We start from the raw sequence: 20,216 nt of genomic DNA, 5'->3' as shown, positions 1-20,216 counted from the left end.
TCGGACACACTGCGACACTGGGAGTGTGAGTGTGTCGGACACTGTGACATTGGGAGTGTGAGGGTGTCGGACACTGTGACACTGGGAGTGTGAGGGTGTCGGACACTGTGACAATGGGAGTGTGAGGGTGTCGGACACGGTGACACTGGGAGTGTGAGGGTGTCGGACACTGTGACACTGGTAGTGTGAGGCTGTAGGACACACTGTGACACTGGGAGTGTGATGGTGTCGGACACTGTGACTTTGGGAGCGTGGGGGTGTCGGACAGAGAGTGACACTGGGAGTGTGATGGTGTAGGACAGAGAATGACACTGGGAGTGTGCGGGTGTAGGACACTGTGACACTGGGAATGTGAGTGTGTCGGACACACTGGGAGTGTGAGCGTGTCGGACACTGCGACACTGGGAGTGTGAGGGTGTAGGACACTGTGACATTGGGAGTGTGTTGGGTGTAGGACACTGTGACACTGGGAGTGTGAGGGTGTCGGACACTGCGACACTGGGAGTGTGAGGGTGTCGGACACACTGCGACACTGGGAGTGTGAGGGTGTCGGACACTGTGACACTGGGAGTGTGAGGGTGTCGGACACTGTGACAATGGGAGTGTGAGGGTGTCGGACACGGTGACACTGGGAGTGTGAGGGTGTCGGACACTGTGACACTGGGAGAGTGAGGGTGTCGGACACTGTGACACTGTGAGAGTGAGGGTGTCGGACACTGTGACACTGGAAGTGTGAGGGTGTCGGACACACTGACACTGGGAGTGTGAGAGTGGAGGACACACTGTGACACTGGGAGTGTGAGGGTGTCGGCACTGTGACACTGGGAGCGCGAGGGTGTCGGACACTGTGACACTGGGAGCGTGAGGGTGTCGGACACTGTGACACTGGGGGCGTGAGGGTGTCGGACATTGTGACACTGGCAGCGTGCGGGTGTCGGACATTGTGATACTGGGAGTGTGTGGGTGTAGGACGTTGTGACACTATGAGTGTCAGGGTGTCGGACATTGTGATACTGGGAGTGTGAGGGTGTAGGACGCTTTGACACTGGGAGTGTGAGGGTGTCGGGCACTGTGACACTGGGAGTGTGAGGGTGTCGGACACTGTGACACTGGGAGTGTGAGGGTGGAGGACACACTGTGACACTGGGAGTGTGAGGGTGTCGGACACACTCTGACACTTGGAGTGTGAGGGTGTCGGAATGAACGTAACACTGGGAGTGTGAGGGTGTCGGAAGGAACGTGACACTGGAAGTGTGAGGGTGTCGGAAGGAACGTGACACTGGGAGTGTGAGGGTGTCGGACACACTGACACTGGGAGTGTGAGAGTGGAGGACACACTGTGACACGGGGAGTGTGAGGGTGTCGGACACACTGTGACACTGGGAGTGTGAGGGTATCGGACACACTGTGACACTGGGAGTGTGAGGTTATCGGACACACTGTGACGCTGGGAGTGTGAGGGTGTAAGACACACTGTGACACTGGGAGCGTGAGGGTGTCGGTCACTGTGACACTTGGAGTGGGAGGGTGTCGGGCACTGTAACACTGGGAGTGTGAGGGTGTCGGACACTGTGACACTGGGAGTGTGAGGGTGTCGGACACTGTGACACTGGGAGTGTGAGGGTGTCGGACACTGTGGGAGTGTGAGGGTGTCGGACACTGTGACACTGGGAGTGTGAGGGTGTCGGACACTGTGACACTGGGAGTGTGAGGGTGTCGGACATTGTGACACTGGGAGTGTGAGGATGTCGGACACTGTGACACTGGGAGTGTGAGGGTGTCGGACACTGTGACACTGGGAGTGTGAGGGTGTCGGACACTGTGACACTGGGAGTGTGAGGGTGTCGGACACTGTGACACTGGGAGTGTGAGGGTGTCGGACACTGTGACACTGGGAGTGTGAGGGTGTCGGACAGTGTGACACTGGGAGTGTGAGGGTGTCGGATAGTGTGACACTGGGAGTGTGAGGGTGTCGGACAGTGTGACACTGGGAGTGTGAGGGTGTCGGACACTGTGACACTGGGAGTGTGAGGGTGTCGGACACTGTGACACTGGGAGTGTGAGGGTGTCGGACACTGTGACACTGGGAGTGTGAGGGTGTCGGACACTGTGACACTGGGAGTGTGAGGGTGTCGGACACTGTGGGAGTGTGAGGGTGTCGGACACTGTGACAGTGGGAGTGTGAGGTTGTCGGACACTGTGACACTGGGAGTGTGAGGGTGTCGGCACCGTGACACTGGGAGTGTGAGTGTGCGGACACTGTGACACTGGGAGTGTGATGGTGTCGGAAACTGTGACACTGGGAGTGTGAGGGTGTCGGACACTGTGACACTGGGAGTGTGACGGTGTCGGACACACTGTGACACTGGGAGTGTGAGGGTGTCGGACACTGTGACACTGGGGGTGTGAGGGTGTCGGACACTGTGACACTGGTAGTGTGAGGCTGTAGGACACACTGTGACACTGGGAGTGTGATGGTGTCGGACACTGTGACTTTGGGAGCGTGGGGGTGTCGGACAGAGAGTGAAACTGGGAGTGTGATGGTGTAGGACAGAGAATGACACTGGGAGTGTGAGGGTGTAGGACACTGTGACACTGGGAGTGTGAGTGTGTCGGACACACACTGGGAGTGTGAGGGTGTCGGACACTGCGACACTGGGAGTGTGAGGGTGTAGGACACTGTGACACTGGGAGTGTGAGGGTGTAGGACACTGTGACACTGGGAGTGTGAGGGTGTAGGACACTGTGACACTGGGAGTGTGAGGGTGTAGGACACTGTGACACTGGGAGTTTGAGGGTGTCGGACACTGTGACACTGGGAGTGTGAGGGTGTCGGACACACTGACACTGGGTGTGTGATGGTGTCGGACACTGTGACACTGGGAGTGTGATGGTGGAGGACACTGTGACACTGGGAGTGTGAGGGTGTCGGACGCACTGACACTGGGAGTGTGAGGGTGTCGGACGCACTGACACTGGGAGTGTGAGGGTGGAGGACACTGTGACACTGGGAGTGTGAGGGTGTCGGACACTGACACTCGGAGTGTGAGGGTGGAGGACACACTGTGACACTGGGAGTGTGAGGGTGTCGGACATTGTGACACTGGGAGCGTGGGGGTGTAGGCTGCTGTGTCACTGGGAGTGTGAGGGTGTCGGGCGCTCTGACACTGGGAGAGTGGGGGTGTAGGACGTTGTGACACTGGGAGTGTGAGGGTGTAGGTCACTGTCACTGGGAGTGTGAGGGTGTCGGACACTGACACTGGGAGTGTGAGGGTGTCGGACAATGTGACACTGGGAGTGTGAGGGTGTAGGACGCCGTGACACTGGGAGTGTGCGGGTGTCGCACACACTGACACTGGGAGTGTGAGAGTGGAGGACACACTGTGACTCTGGGAGTGTGAGGTTATCGGACACACTGTGACGCTGGGAGTGTGAGGGTGTAAGACACACTGTGACACTGGGAGCGTGAGGGTGTCGGACACTGTGACACTTGGAGTGGGAGGGTGTCGGGCACTGTAACACTGGGAGTGTGAGGGTGTCGGACACTGTGACACTGGGAGTGTGAGGGTGTCGGACACTGTGACACTGGGAGTGTGAGGGTGTCGGACACTGTGGGAGTGTGAGGGTGTCGGACACTGTGACACTGGGAGTGTGAGGGTGTCGGACACTGTGACACTGGGAGTGTGAGGGTGTCGGACATTGTGACACTGGGAGTGTGAGGGTGTCGGACACTGTGACACTGGGAGTGTGAGGGTGTCGGACACTGTGACACTGGGAGTGTGAGGGTGTCGGACACTGTGACACTGGGAGTGTGAGGGTGTCGGACACTGTGACACTGGGAGTGTGAGGGTGTCGGACACTGTGACACTGGGAGTGTGAGGGTGTCGGACAGTGTGACACTGGGAGTGTGAGGGTGTCGGACACTGTGACACTGGGAGTGTGAGGGTGTCGGACACTGTGACACTGGGAGTGTGAGGGTGTCGGACACTGTGACACTGGGAGTGTGAGGGTGTCGGACACTGTGGGAGTGTGAGGGTGTCGGACACTGTGACAGTGGGAGTGTGAGGGTGTCGGACACTGTGACACTGGGAGTGTGAGGGTGTCGGCACCGTGACACTGGGAGTGTGAGTGTGCGGACACTGTGACACTGGGAGTGTGATGGTGTCGGAAACTGTGACACTGGGAGTGTGAGGGTGTCGGACACTGTGACACTGGGAGTGTGAGGGTGTAGGACACACTGTGACACTGGGAGTGTGAGGGTGTCGGACACTGTGACACGGAGTGTGAGGGTGTCGGACACTGTGACACTGGTAGTGTGAGGCTGTAGGACACACTGTGACACTGGGAGTGTGATGGTGTCGGACACTGTGACTTTGGGAGCGTGGGGGTGTCGGACAGAGAGTGAAACTGGGAGTGTGATGGTGTAGGACAGAGAATGACACTGGGAGTGTGAGGGTGTAGGACACTGTGACACTGGGAGTGTGAGTGTGTCGGACACACACTGGGAGTGTGAGGGTGTCGGACACTGCGACACTGGGAGTGTGAGGGTGTCGGACATTGTGACACTGGGAGTGTGAGGGTGTCGGACACTGTGACACTGGGAGTGTGAGGGTGTCGGACACTGTGACACTGGGAGTGTGAGGGTGTCGGACACTGTGACACTGGGAGTGTGAGGGTGTCGGACACTGTGACACTGGGAGTGTGAGGGTGTCGGACACTGTGACACTGGGAGTGTGAGGGTGTCGGACACTGTGACACTGGGAGTGTGAGGGTGTCGGACACTGTGACACTGGGAGTGTGAGGGTGTCGGACACTGTGACACTGGGAGTGTGAGGGTGTCGGACACTGTGACACTGGGAGTGTGAGTGTGTCGGACACTGTGACACTGGGAGTGTGAGGGTGTCGGACACTGTGGGAGCGTGAGGGTGTCGGACACTGTGACACTGGGAGTGTGAGGGTGTCGGACACTGTGACACTGGGAGTGTGAGGGTGTCGGCACCGTGACACTGGGAGTGTGAGTGTGCGGACACTGTGACACTGGGAGTGTGATGGTGTCGGAAACTGTGACACTGGGAGTGTGAGGGTGTCGGACACTGTGACACTGGGAGTGTGAGGGTGTAGGACACACTGTGACACTGGGAGTGTGAGGGTGTCGGACACTGTGACACTGGGGGTGTGAGGGTGTCGGACACTGTGACACTGGTAGTGTGAGGCTGTAGGACACACTGTGACACTGGGAGTGTGATGGTGTCGGACACTGTGACTTTGGGAGCGTGGGGGTGTCGGACAGAGAGTGAAACTGGGAGTGTGATGGTGTAGGACAGAGAATGACACTGGGAGTGTGAGGGTGTAGGACACTGTGACACTGGGAGTGTGAGTGTGTCGGACACACACTGGGAGTGTGAGGGTGTCGGACACTGCGACACTGGGAGTGTGAGGGTGTAGGACACTGTGACATTGGGAGTGTGTGGGTGTAGGACACTGTGACACTGGGAGTGTGAGGGTGTAGGACACTGTGACACTGGGAGTGTGAGGGTGTCGGACACTGTGACACTGGGAGTTTGAGGGTGTCGGACACTGTGACACTGGGAGTGTGAGGGTGTCGGACACACTTACACTGGGTGTGTGATGGTGTCGGACACTGTGACACTGGGAGTGTGAGGGTGGAGGACACTGTGACACTGGGAGTGTGAGGGTGTCGGACGCACTGACACTGGGAGTGTGAGGGTGGAGGACACTGTGACACTGGGAGTGTGAGGGTGTCGGACACTGACACTCGGAGTGTGAGGGTGGAGGACACACTGTGACACTGGGAGTGTGAGGGTGTCGGACATTGTGACACTGGGAGCGTGGGGGTGTAGGCTGCTGTGTCACTGGGAGTGTGAGGGTGTCGGGCGCTCTGACACTGGGAGAGTGGGGGTGTAGGACGTTGTGACACTGGGAGTGTGAGGGTGTAGGTCACTGACACTGGGAGTGTGAGGGTGTAGGTCACTGACACTGGGAGTGTGAGGGTGTCGGACACTGACACTGGGAGTGTGAGGGTGTCGGACACTGTGACACTGGGAGTGTGAGGGTGTAGGACGCCGTGACACTGGGAGTGTGCGGGTGTCGCACACACTGACACTGGGAGTGTGAGAGTGGAGGACACACTGTGACACTGGGAGTGTGAGGGTGTCGGACACTGTGACACTGGGAGCGTGAGGGTGTAGGACACACTGACACTAGGAGTGTGAGGATGTCGGACGCTGTGACAGCGGGAGTGTGAGGGTGTCGGACGCACTGACACTGGGAGTGTGAGGGTGTCGGACACTGTGACACTGGGAGTGTGAGGGTGTTGGACACTGTGACACTTGGAGTGTGAGGGTGTCGGACACTGTGACACTGGGAGTGTGAGGGTGTCGGACACTGTGGCACTGGGAGTGTGAGGGTGTCGGACACTGTGACACTGGGAGTGTGAGGGTGTCGGACACCGTGACACTGGGAGTGTGAGGGTGTCGGACACCGTGACACTGGGAGTATGAGGGTGTCGGACACTGTGACACTGGGAGTGTGAGGGTGTCGGACACACTGTGACACTGGGAGTGTGAGGGTGTCGGACACTGTGACACTGGGAGTGTGAGGGTGTAGGACACTGTGACACTGGGAGTGTGAGGGTGTAGGGCACTGTGACACTGGGAGTGTGAGGGTGTTGGACGCTGTGACACTGGGAGTGTGAGGGTGTAGGACGCTGTGACACTGGGAGTGTGAGGGTGTAGGGCACTGTGACACTGGGAGTGTGAGGGTGTTGGACGCTGTGACACTGGGAGTGTGAGGGTGTAGGACGCTGTGACACTGGGAGTGTGAGGGTGTCGGACACTGTGACACTGGGAGTGTGAGGGTGTCGGACACTGACACTGGGAGTGTGAGTGTGTCGGACACTCTGACACTGGGAGTGTGAGGGTGTAGGACACTGTGACACTGGGAGTTTGAGGGTGTAGGACACTGTGACACTGGGAGTGTGAGGGTGTAGGACACTGTGATACTGGGAGTGTGAGGGTGTAGGACACTGTGATACTGGGAGTGTGAGGGTGTAGGACACTGTGATACTGGGAGTGTGAGGGTGTCGGACTCTAGGAGTGTGAGGGTGTCGGACACTAGGAGTGTGAGGGTGTCGGACACTAGGAGTGTGAGGGTGTCGGACACGGTGACACTGGGAGTGTGAGGGTGTCGGACACGGTGACACTGGGAGTGTGAGGGTGTCGGACACTGTGACACTGGGAGTGTGAGTGTGTCGGGCACTGTGACACTGGGAGTGTGAGGGTGTCGGACGCTGTGACACTGGGAGTGTGAGGGTGTCGGACGCTGTGACACTGGGAGTGTGAGGGTGTCGGACACTGTGACACGGAGTGTGAGGGTGTCGGTTACTGTGACACTGGGAGTGTGAGGGTGTCGGACACTGTGACAGTGGGAGTGTGAGGGTGTCGGACACTGTGACAGTGGGAGTGTGAGGGTGTAGGACACTGGGAGTGTGAGGGTGTCGGACACTGTGACACTGGGAGTGTGAGGGTGTCGGACACTGTGACACTGGGAGTGTGAGCGTGTCGGACACTGTGACACTGGGAGTGTGAGGGTTTCGGACACTGTGACACTGGGAGTGTGAGGGTGTCGGACACTGTGACACTGGGAGTGTGAGGGTGTCGGACACTGTGACACTGGGAGTGTGAGGGTGTCGGACACTGTGACACTGGGAGTGTGAGGGTGTCGGACACTGTGACACTGGGAGTGAGGGTGTCGGACACTGTGACACTGGGAGTGCGAGGGTGTCGGACACTGTGACACTGGGAGTGTGAGGGTGTCGGACACTGTGACACTGGGAGTGTGAGTGTGTCGGACACTGTGACACTGGGAGTGTGAGGGTGTCGGACACTGTGACACTGGGAGTGTGAGGGTGTCGGACACTGTGACACTGGGAGTGTGAGTGTGTAGGACACTGTGACACTGGGAGTGTGAGTGTGTCGGACAATGTGACACTGGGAGTGTGAGGGTGTCGGACACTGTGACACTGGGAGTGAGGGTGTCGGACACTGTGACACTGGGAGTGAGGGTGTCGGACACTGTGACACTGGGAGTGTGAGGATGTCGGACACTGACACTGGGAGTGTGAGGGTGTCGGACGCACTGTGACGCTGGGAGTGTGAGGGTGTCGGACACTGTGACACTGGGAGTGTGAGGGTGTCGGACACTGTGACACTGGGAGTGTGAGTGTGTCGGACACTTTGACACTGGGAGTGTGAGGGTGTAGGACACTGTGACACTGTTAGTGTGAGGGTGTAGGTCGCTGTGACACTGGGAGTGTGAGGGTGTCGGACGCTGTGACACTGGGAGTGTGAGGGTGTCGGACACTGTGACACGGAGTGTGAGGGTGTCGGATACCGTGACACTGGGAGTGTGAGGGTGTCGGACACTGTGACAGTGGGTGTGTGAGGGTGTCGGACACTGTTGCAGTGGGAGTGTGAGGGTGTCGGACACTGTGACACTGGGAGTGTGTGGGTGTCGGTCACTGTGACACTGGGAGTGTGAGGGTGTCGGACACTGTGACACTGGGAGTGTGAGTGTGTCGGACACTGTGACACTGGGAGTGTGAGGGTGTCGGACACTGTGACACTGGGAGTGTGAGGGTGTCGGACACTGTGACACTTGGAGTGTGAGAGTGTAGGACACTGGGAGTGTGAGGGTGTAGGACACTGGGAGTGTGAGGGTGTCGGACACTGTGACACTGGGAGTGTGAGGGTGTCGGACACTGTGACACTGGGAGTGTGAGCGTGTCGGACACTGTGACACTGGGAGTGTGAGGGTTTCGGACACTGTGACACTGGGAGTGTGAGGGTGTTGGACACTGTGACACTGGGAGTGTGAGGGTGTCGGACACTGTGACACTGGGAGTGTGAGGGTGTCGGACACTGTGACACTGGGAGTGTGAGGGTGTCGGACACTGACACTGGGAGTGTGAGGGTGTCGGACGCACTGTGACGCTGGGAGTGTGAGGGTGTCGGACACTGTGACACTGGGAGTGTGAGGGTGTCGGACACTGTGACACTGGGAGTGTGAGTGTGTCGGACACTGTGACACTGGGAGTGTGAGGGTGTAGGACACTGTGACACTGGGAGTGTGAGGGTGTAGGTCGCTGTGACACTGGGAGTGTGAGGGTGTCGGACACTGTGACACGGAGTGTGAGGGTGTCGGATACTGTGACACTGGGAGTGTGAGGGTGTCGGACACTGTGACAGTGGGAGTGTGAGGGTGTCGGACACTGTGACAGTGGGAGTGTGAGGGTGTCGGACACTGTGACACTGGGAGTGTGAGGGTGTCGGACACTGTGACACTGGGAGTGTGAGGGTGTCGGTCACTGTGACACTGGGAGTGTGAGGGTGTCGGACACTGTGACACTGGGAGTGTGAGTGTGTCGGACACTGTGACACTGGGAGTGTGCGGGTGTCGGACACTGTGACACTTGGAGTGTGAGGGTGTAGGACACTGGGAGTGTGAGGGTGTCGGACACTGTGACACTGGGAGTGTGAGGGTGTCGGACACTGTGACACTGGGAGTTTGAGGGTGTCGGACACTGTGACACTGGGAGTGTGAGGGTGTCGGACACTGTGACACTGGGAGTGTGAGGGTGTCGGACACTGTGACACTGGGAGTGTGAGGGTGTCGGACACTGTGACACTGGGAGTGTGAGCGTGTCGGACACTGTGACACTGGGAGTGTGAGGGTTTCGGACACTGTGACACTGGGAGTGTGAGGGTGTCGGACACTGTGACACTGGGAGTGTGAGGGTGTCGGACACTGTGACACTGGGAGTGTGAGTGTGTCGGACACTGTGACACTGGGAGTGAGGGTGTCGGACACTGTGACACTGGGAGTGTGAGTGTGTCGGACACTGTGACACTGGGAGTGTGAGGGTGTCGGATACTGTGACACTGGGAGTGTGAGTGTGTCGGACACTGTGACACTGGGAGTGTGAGTGTGTCGGACACTGTGACACTGGGAGTGTGAGGGTGTCGGACACTGTGACACTGGGAGTGTGAGGGTGTCGGACACTGTGACACTGGGAGTGTGAGTGTGTAGGACACTGTGACACTGGGAGTGTGAGGGTGTCGGACACTGTGACACTGGGAGTGTGAGGGTGTCGGACACTGTGCCACTGGGAGTGTGAGGGTGTCGGACACTGTGACACTGGGAGTGAGGGTGTCGGAAGGAACGTGACACTGAGGCAGGGGTCTGGACCTGCGGGAGAGGCGGGGACGCGTGCCGGGGAGGCTGGGGGACGTGGCGGGCAATTGGTTTAGGGTCAGGGGTGGAGTGAGGGGTGTCAGAGTGGTGACCCCTCTCCCGATATCGTCTCTGCTGCCGGATGTGTGTTGTGGGGAGCGTCCATGTTTCACACCTCCAGCTTGCGCAGACTAACCGCCAACCTTTGCTATCTCTTACAGTCCAAAGGAAGTCTGGAGATTATGGAGAGCCAATCCGCAGACGCTGAGCCACCTCCTCCACCTAAACCAGATTTGCACCGTTACTCAGGCCTCAGGGCTCACTTGTCACTGGTAACGAACGAGGGTGAGTGACCGCCCTCCAATACACCCAGCGGGGTTGGGCAGGGTGCATGTGCTGCTGTTAGCAAAGGGGTGACCGACCGGGTGGGGCAGAACCCTCGGGGCGCTTGCTCACGTTTGGAAGGGCCGATGCCTGTGATCAGCCACGTATTGTACAGGCTCGGAGTAAACAATCTGGAAGACGTGCGCCTAGGAGAAGGATCGAGCAGCCGGCTGATGGCCGCTGTTGCTCCCTGAGCCTCTCCGAGGAGTGGGAGCTAAACGGACAGACGCACGCGGCGCCCACTCTCACTTCTCGATGTCCAGTCCCACCCTCCTTGGTGTTGGGCTGCAGTCGATGGCGCTCTCAAGGGCAGTTTGGTTTGATGTTCTGGAGGGGGGGGACACACAGGTCCAGATGGATGACAGGGGTTGGGGCGGGATGGGTGGTGGTGGTGGTGGTGGGTGGACATCGATAGCCGACCAGGGCATTGGTCTGGCACCGGCGTTTCCACCACCACACCCGCGTAAGCTGCTGTCACCGCTGCTCGTAGAGGCAGGCAGTCCGGCTCTTTCCGTGGCGAATCTTTTAATCTCTTTCTCCCCCCCTGCCCCCCATCCTTTCTCCCTCCACCCCGACACAGAGAGCAACCTGCTGAACAGAATGGATAACCCACCAACGCCCACCATGTATAAGTACCGACCGGCCTACAGCAGTCCAGGCCGCAACCACGCTGCTCTCACGCACTCGGCCAGCGAGAAGGTATGTTTTCTCTCTCTCTCTCTCTCTATTTCTCCCCCCCCCCCCCACGTCACTTTTGAACGGCAGCGGGTCTGCAGCGCAGAAGCAGGCACCTCAGCCCCACAGGCGTTTCTGCACCACACAAGCCGCCCCCTTCACCTCACCCCATCAACCTACCCCTCTGTCCCCTTCTCCCTCCCCATGTCCACCCAGCCTCCCCTTAAAATACGTCAACGCTGCTCACCTCATCCGTCCATCTTCCGCTCTCGGGTCTGCCTGATCAAACCCTCTCGTAATCCTAATCTGCCAGGTCAGCCCTCAGCCTTCTCTTGCCTGGGTAAAAGAGCCCCAGTTTGTATCGCATTGCCTTTCCCTGGTAGTTATGACTTCTCATCGTCCTTTCAAACCCATTTTTTTTTTTTAAAAACCCTTCTCCATGACCGAACTGCCCCATTCTGGTGTTCCCCTGGAGCACTTCGCATCTCCCAAACCGCATACCCGTCCGTTAAAGGGTGCTGTACAAATGCAATTTGTTGTTGCATTCGTTTCTCTCTTTCTCTCTCTCATGTATGTGCACCGACACATCCCTCCCCATCGCCCTAAATGCGTACACTCGACTAATATAGGTCAAGTCTTCATCTAATGCTCTCCTAAACATTCCTATTGAATCAGCTTCCACTACCCTTTCAGGCCCTTGTGTTCCAGATCGTCAGAACTCACTGAGTAAGATGCTTTTTCCCCCGTCTCACCCCTGTTTCTTTTGCCGGTCATCTTTAAACCTGTCGCCTCTGGCCCCTGACCCTCCTGCCACAGGAACCGGATTCTCCTTGATTTATTCCCCCCCCTCCCCCTTCACGATTTTGAACGCCTCTTATTAGATTTTCCCCTTAACTTCCCTCTCCTCCGAGGAGTACACAATCCCAGCTCCTCCAGTCTTTCCACCCCAAACTGAGGCCCCTCAGCCCCGGTTCCACTCTGGTAAGTTTCCAGAATCGTGGCTTGACACGGGTGGTAGGAAAATTAACGGAGAGAATAGAGAAACACCTAGAAACAAAAAAAAAAATACCATAATGAGGAGCTGGGAAGACCAAGCGACAGAACAGATGGTTCGCTGGCTTCGAGACAGAAAGCAGAGTGTGTGAAGCAAGGGTAGTTGTTCAGAAGGTGAGAAGTGTTCCAGCAGGATCAGTGCTGGGACAATTTACATCAACGATTTGGACTTTGGAATCCAAAAGACAATGTCCAGGTTTGCGCATGGCACCCAAGTTACCGGGTCCACACCTAAAGAGGAGAGAGATTTGTGCTGGAGGCCGTTCAGAGCAGGTTCACTGGGCTGATTCCTGGGGTGAAGGGGGGCGTGGTTTGCCTTATGAGGAAAGGCTGAGCAGGTTGGGCCCTGTACCCAAAGGAGCTGAGAAGAATGAGGGGTGATCTTATTGAAATGTATCAGATTCTGAGTGGGGGGGGAGGTGGTGCTTGCTTGACAGGGTGGATGCTGATAGGGTGTTCCCCCCCCACCCCCCACCCCCCCCACCTCGTGGGGGAATCTAGAGCGAGAGACGAAATTTAAAAATAAGGGATCTCCCGTTTAAGACGGAGATGAGGAGGAATTTGTACTCTGGGGGGGTTGTTAGCCCTGTGGAATTCTGTCCCCCAGACGGCAGTGGAGACTGGGTCACTGATTATGTTCTATACCGAGTTAGACGGGCTTCTGATCGACAAGCGGGGGGTGGGGTCGAGGGTTAGGGGGGTGAACAGGCAAGAAAGTGGAGTTAAGTCCGCAGTCAGATCAGCCCTGATCTTACAGAATAGCGGAGCAGGATTGAGGGGCCAAACGTCTCCTGGTTCAATTTCTTATGTTCTTGGGGTAGTCAGTCCTGAGGAGGCCTGCAACAGATTACGGGAGAACATTAATAAACTTGAAGAATTGGGCACATAACCGGCGAATAAAGTTCAATCTGGATAAATTTGAGGCAGTACATTTTGGTGGGGCAAATAAAGGGGGGGGGAGGTGGTGGGGATCACTTTACTTGGGATGTGAAGTCCAGGTGGGGCAGAGGAACAAAGGGATCGACGAGTACCTGAGCACCAGTGACTGAAAGGGAGTAAGGCCATTTATAAAGAGCAAAACGAGTGCTAGGCGTTGTTTCCTGAGGCTGGAATTGAAAAGCTGTGCTGACCCTGTGTCTAACCTCGGCTCGACCACACCTACAGTACAGGGTGCAACTCTGGTTGCCAGGTTGTAAAAAGGGTGTAGAGACACTGAAGAGAGCACAGAGAAGATTTACAAGACACCAGAAAAGCGTGGGTATAGATGTCAGGAAAGGATTGACAGCCCGAGCCTCTTATCTCTCTCGCTCTCTCTCTCTCTCGAGAAAAGGCGGCTGAGGGAGGGTGACCCTAATGGAGGCCCTTTCACAATCTGAGAGGTTCCGATCAAGTGGATACAAAGAGAATGTTTCCCCTTGTGGGGAGAAACATAACTGGAGGCCATCGATATGAGATGGTCACCAAGAAATCCGATCGGGGAATTCAGGAGAATCTTCTTTACCCAGAGAGCGGGGAGAGTGTGGGACTCGCTCCCACGGGGAGCGGGGAGAGTGTGGGACTCGCTCCCACGGGGAGTGGGGGAGAGTGTGGGACTCGCTCCCGCGGGGAGCGGGGAGAGTGCGGGACTCGCTCCCGCGGGGAGCGGGGAGAGTGCGGCACTCCCTCCCGCGGGGAGCGGGGAGAGTGCGGGACTCGCTCCCGCGGGGAGCGGGGAGAGTGCGGGACTCGCTCCCGCGGGGAGCGGGGGAGAGTGCGGGACTCGCTCCCGCGGGGAGCGGGGGAGAGTGCGGGACTCGCTCCCGCGGGGAGAGTGCGGGACTCGCTCCCGCGGGGAGCGGGGAGAGTGCGGGACTCGCTCCCGCGGGGAGCGGGGGAGAGTGCGGGACTCGCTCCCGCGGGGAGCGGGGAGAGTGCGGGACTCGCTCCCGCGGGGAGCGGGGAGAGTGCGGGACTCGCTCCCGCGGGGAGCGGGGAGAGTGCGGGACTCGCTCCCGCGGGGAGCGGGGAGAGTGCGGGACTCGCTCCCGCTGGGTATGGCCGAGGTGACTGATATCGATTCATTTAAGGGGAAACTAGAGAAGCATCTGAGGGAGAAGGGACAAGAGGGTTAGAATGGTAGATTTAGGCGAGAGAGGATGAGGGGCCTCAAGTGGAGTATAAGCAGCAGCATGGACTGGCTGGGCTGAATGGCCTGTTTCTGTGCCAGATATCCAATGTAACCCTGTGTAAAAGTTGTATTCCTTTCTGTCCCATGTTTCAAATTCTTTCCTGGGATGTGAGCAGCGCTGGCAACAAGACCAGCATTTATTGCTCATCCCTAATTACCCTTGAGAAGGTGGTGGTGAGCCGCTCTAGTCCATCAGGTGTAGGGACACCCACAATGCTGTAAAGAAGGGAGTCCAGGATCTTTACCCAGTGATGGTTCCCACACAAACATCCCATGTACATTTCCTGACTAGCTGTGCCCGCTGCACCGGCATTGCATACACGGTGCAGGGTGTACAGGTCCGGCTGTGTGACACAGCAAAGCTCTGGCTCAGAGGCACTCGTTCAATCATGTTACTGGGTAGCTGCTTCGAATGATTTTGTCAGAGATTTCAAATGGTCTTGCTTAATCTGTAGCTTCCGCAAGCTGTTTTCACATCGTGCCCCCTGCCTCACCGGTGCTTGCTGACACACATTGCTCTGACAGTCCCTGAATACCTCCGTTCTGAAATGCTCATCGTCCTGTTCAAATCCCTCCATGGCTCTTCCTACAGCCCTCCCTATCTCTGTAACCTCCTCCAGCCCCTACAACCCCCCCTATCTCTGTAACCTCCTCCAGCCCCTACAACCCCCCCCTATCTCTGTAACCTCCTCCAGCCCCTACAACCCCCCCTATCTCTGTAACCTCCTCCAGCCCCTACAACCCCCCCTATCTCTGTAACCTCCTCCAGCCCCTACAACCCTCCCTATCTCTGTAACCTCCTCCAGCCCCTACAACCCTCCCTATCTCTGTAACCTCCTCCAGTCCCAACCACTATCCAAGCTCACCGCGCTGTTCCAATTCTGACTTCTCGTGCGTTCCTTGAGCCTCTCCGCTGAAAGGAGACCCACCCCAGACCTCTCCAGCCTCTCCACACCGACTTGAGGCCCCCTGGTCCCGGGTGACATCCCTGATAACTTCCCAGAAACGCCTGCTGCCAGACGGTGAAGCTCGACGTGACGATTGTGTGTGTCCCGCCCCTTGTGTCTGTGCAGATTTCCAGAGGCGAGGTTGTGAGGGAGCCTGCGCCCGTCGACGAGAGCAGCCGGAGCCAGAGCTACAAGTCGGAGCCCAACCTGGAGTCGGAGACCTACCGCTCGCCCACCATCTACAAGAGCTTCCAGTTCGAGCCCGTCTCCAACGGCTCGCGCTCGTCCAGCCTGAAGTCAGCCCACGGCGGGGGCTTCGAGATGAGCCACCTGCAGTCCATCCGCTCCGAGGGCACCACCTCTACCTCCTACAAGAGCCTCGCCAACCAGACCCGCGACGGGAGCCTGTCCTGCGACAGCCTGGCCACCCCCTCGGGCAGCCCCGAGGCTGAGTCCCCCCGCCCGGGCCCCCAGCCCCCCGGCTACCACTCGCCCTTCATGTCGGCCAAGATCGCCCAGCAGCGGGAGGCGGAACTCCACCGCTACCCGCCGGCCCCGGGGGGCTACGGAGCCCCGGCCCGCTGCCCCCGGGACCCCCCCGGCAGCCGGTCGCGGCAGGAGCGGGAGAAGCTGCTGCGGGCGGAGGAGGCGCAGCCGGGCGCTGCTGCCGCCCCCCACCATCCGCAGCAGCAACACCACCCCCTCCAACACCACCAACACGCCCGGGTCGTCACCGCCCCGGATGACGCCGGGCGCTCTCCCGGCCTCAGGAGCCCGACCCAGCGGGCTGCCCCTCCGGCCGTCCCTTCTCCCCTCCCCCACCCCCCCATCTCCTCCTCCTCCTCCTCCTCCTCCTCCTCCTCCTCCTCGTCGCAGCAGCCTGGGCCAGCCCCCGCCCAGCCCACACGTTACCCCAGGGTCTCGGAAGCCGGGACCCACGGCCCCCGCCTCCGCTCCGCCTGCTCCCCCGAGGCCCACCCCCACCCCCACCCCCCTCCCCCTCCCCTCGCCGTGGGCAAGTCGACTTCCTACGTGGTGGCGAGGCCTTCCTACGGAGCCGCGCTGGGAACCAGTGAAGTGTCGGCGGCGACGACGACGCACCCGCTGCCGGCTCCCAAGTAAGTGCCGTCTCTTTCGTCCGCCTTCTCTACCCCCCCCTCTCTCTTCCGCTGAGCCTTTCGCTGCCTCAGGGTGTCCCGAAGCGCCCCCTCCCCCCCACTACACACACGTGCAGAGCCACCCGGGCGACCCGCTTGCCGCCGCTCTTTCGTTTTGGAAAGCGTCTCTGTCGCGCCGGTGAGGCACTGGGTGACCGCAGGATTGGCCGGTCGCAGCTCAGCAGCTCTCACTCCTCGCTGCCCGTGGTGGGCGCTGGTCGCAACACCACCCCCCCCCCCCCCCCCCCCCACCCCACCCCCCCTTCGAGAGCCCGATCCACCATCGAATACGATGGTGGGCTGTCCTTCTGCCTCAGCTCCGCCGTCTCTCCCCCACCCCCCGCAATTCCCTCAGTGCCCGAAAACCTCGCGATCCCGGTCTCGAATACACCGGATGACCAGAGCATCCACGGCTCCCTGGGATGGGGTGTGGGGGGGGTGGCGGGGGGTTGAATTCCAAAGATTCGCCGACCTCCGAGCGAAGAAATTTCGCCTCGTCTCCGCCCGAAACGACCGACACCGCCCCCCCCCCCTTGTCCTGAGACGGTGACCCTCCCTGTCCCGGACTCTCCAGCCAGGAGGAAGCAGCCCCCCGGCGTCGCTCCTGTCGGACCCTGTAAGAACCCGGTGCGTTACTTTGCTGCGCGGGTGATCCACCAGCCTCGACCGATAACCTTGGAGGCATGAGTTTAAATCCCAACAGGGCAGTTTGTGAAGTAAGATGAATGAATCTTAAACTTAAAAAAAAACGGCCAGGATCGGCTACCGGTGACCATGAAGCTGTCGGGGTTTGTAGTGGAAGGTCGAGCAGCTCACTCGTGTCCCTTTTGGGAAAGGAAACCTATTGTCCTTACCACCAGCACCCGCACCCCCCTCTCACCCCCACCAACCACCCACCCTCCCCCTATCCCAGCCTGGGTCCACGTGTGATTCCAGACCCACTCCACCAAACTCACTGGCCCGATCATTGTCACAGTGCAGCTTGTGGGAACTTGCTGTGTGTAAATTGGCTGCCTCGTTCCCCTACTTTGAGGCAGCGACTGTACTTGAGAGAGCACTCCATTGGCTGCATGCAGAGCGCTAGGGCAAGTGCTGAGCTGGTGAAAGGCGTTATACAGGTTTGAGTCTTTCTGCTCCCGGTCGCTGCCCAGTGACCCAGGGTTTCTGCTCCTGATGTAAAAACACAAAAGTGCCTTAAATCCCCAGTAGGTCTGGCAGCATCTGCGGAAAGAGAAGCAGAATTAACATTGCGAGTCCAATTGGATGACCCTTCAGAACAGTTCTGAAGAAAAGTCATATTGGACTTGAAACTTTAACGCTGTTCTTCACCACAGATGCCTCCAGACCTGCTGAATGTTTCCCAGCAGTTCCTGTGTTTTTTTTTTTCAGATTTCCAGCAACCGTGGTGTTTTTATTCCTGCTTCTGATCATTGTCCAGTGACCCGGGCAGTGTTCGATGCTGACACTGGGTATAAAGTGGGGGGACACACACTGTCAAGGTAATGTAAAGGGAGATCTACACTGTATCTAACCCGTGCTGTACCTGTCCTGGGAGCGCTCGATGCTGACACTGGGTATAAAGTGGGGGGAGGGACACACTGTCAGGGTAATGTAGAGGGAAATCTACACAGTATCTAACCTAGGCTGTGGCTGTCTCCCATGAACTAATTTCTTTCTTCTCCTCTGGACAGAGATGAGGTGAGGATGAAAGGCTCCCACAGCAAAAGCAACGGGCAGCCCAAAAGCCTGAGCAAGGCGGATCTCCGGCAGACCTCACCAGCCCCTTGCACTGCGACTTCCATTGGAGCCCCCCTGAGCCCCAGCAAAGGTGTGAAGAAAGTCTCGGGGGTTGGAGGGACCACCTACGAGATCTCCGTGTGAGGCCAAGCGAGACTGAGAGAGAGAGAGAGAGCTGGACGCAGGTGCCTCGCAAAAGACTCTCTTGCCCCTAGCTGGAGGGGGCCAAATCTCAAGGACGGTGGGACTTTATTCCTCTGGGAACTGGGAGGAAAATGTGGGGAGAGGAGAACTAAGAACTCGAGGGTGCTCCTGACCCTTCCTCAGGACCTGGTTAAACGGCGGTGGGAATCCTATATGTGTATATTCAAATTTTAGCCAATCGTAAAAGTTTTAAAGAGAGAGAAAGGAGGAGAGACCCACACACACACCCCACCCCCACCCCCCACCCCACCCCCCCTCTCCCTCCCGACATACGCAAACCATGGGAGGGATGTTAACCTGTGGCAGGGACTCGTAGGGAGGAAAGTGTGTGTGTGTGTGTGTGTGTGGGACAAGGGGGAGGGAGAGAGATTTGCAGCTTCCTCCCCCCTGGCACACAGAGAGAGGAGCAGAGCTTGCGTTAATTTTTAATCCTGTTTAATGTTCACCCACCCACAGCCCCGCATCTCTCTCTCTCTCTCTCCCCCTCTCTCTCTCTCTCTCTCTCTCTCGTGCAAGTTTCTGTGAGTTTGATCACTGAGGAGCCGACATTGTGCAATCAACGTGGGGGTAGGGCTGGGGTGGGGTTTGGAGGTGGTGGGGGGGTGTGGGGGAGAAGGTTTTGAAGGATGACAGCCTGACGGAGGAAAGCAAAGACTTTTGCAAAACACAAAGGAATTTTTTTTTTATATATATAAATATATAATTAAAGGGATTATTTACTCTGTATCCTTCCAGTGGTGGAAAGGCTCAAACTCTTAACTCTCTCTCCCCCCCCCCCCCCCCCCTCCTCGATGGGGCGTGGAGGGTCTGCCTCAGAGGCCGGAGGGGGAGGGAAACTGGGCAGAGGGGAGGGGCGGGTGGTGGGTGGGGGTCGGGGGAGAGAAGGGGACACTGCACAGGAACGGTGTCACCCGCCTGCCCTTCCCTTCACTCTGTGACAGCTCTCACATTCCGCCTTTCCCGAACCAACCAGCCCTCTCTCTCTCCTCCCTGCAGCCCCTCTCCGCTCTGCTGGGAACCAGCCCGGCCCCCCCGCCCCCTCCTCCCCCCCCCGTCCCCGTCCCCACTCAACGCTCAGAATTCAGGGGCTTGGGAACGTTGGGAGGTGCCTGGGGCAAGGTGGGGGGGAGGGGGGAAGGGCGGTTGGTGGGTGGGTGGGTGGTGGAAACGCGGGTGTGGAACATCTCGATCTGAATATCATCCATATTTTCAAAATAATAAGCTATTAAAAAAAAAGAGAAAGAGAATCAGCGGTGGATTTTGTCCGGAGGGAGCACGTGGGATTCGGATAGGGTTTCGGGAGGGGTTGGGCGGAGGGGGGGTCTTTTTTGGCTCAGGGTACCCTGCCAGGCCCTCCTACTGTGTGCTGCTGCTGCTGCTTGTTACCCGGTACCTCGTCTCTGAATTCCAGTTCTGCCATCTGCCGTGGTGGGATTCGGACCCGGGTCCCCAGAGCGTTACCCGCCCCCCCCCCCCCACCTCCCGCCTTGGGTCTCCAGATTACCAGCCCAGTGAACATTCCCACTACGTTGCCCCCCACCCCCCCCAACCTCCCCCCAACCCTCGGGTTGCTGCAGGGTGTCTCTTGCGTCGAATTCCCCTCGAGTTTGCAGCACAGAAACTGGTGGCCAGCCAGGCATC

The 20,216-nt window shown here is 58.4% G+C and overlaps 1 protein-coding gene across 1 annotated transcript in view; it reads left to right on the top strand.

Annotated features, from left to right (window-relative positions):
- Window positions 1–18,785, top strand: part of LOC121269412 (palmitoyltransferase ZDHHC5-like) — a 215,017-nt gene extending 196,232 nt beyond the window's left edge. Inside the window, exons 8-11 of the mRNA XM_041174026.1 lie at window positions 10,473–10,596; window positions 11,216–11,334; window positions 15,604–16,595; window positions 18,326–18,785. Coding sequence (XP_041029960.1) covers window positions 10,473–10,596; window positions 11,216–11,334; window positions 15,604–16,595; window positions 18,326–18,515 — 1,425 coding nt within the window. The 3' untranslated portion in view covers window positions 18,516–18,785. The remainder of the gene's footprint in view (window positions 1–10,472; window positions 10,597–11,215; window positions 11,335–15,603; window positions 16,596–18,325) is intronic.
- Window positions 18,786–20,216: the final 1,431 nt, after the last annotated feature.

The sequence above is a fragment of the Carcharodon carcharias genome, chromosome 24, assembly GCF_017639515.1.
Source record: "Carcharodon carcharias isolate sCarCar2 chromosome 24, sCarCar2.pri, whole genome shotgun sequence".
Classification (NCBI taxonomy): Eukaryota; Metazoa; Chordata; class Chondrichthyes; order Lamniformes; family Lamnidae; genus Carcharodon; species Carcharodon carcharias.
The sequence above is the reverse complement of the archived record's forward strand: the minus strand, read 5'-3'. Positions and strand labels throughout refer to the sequence as shown.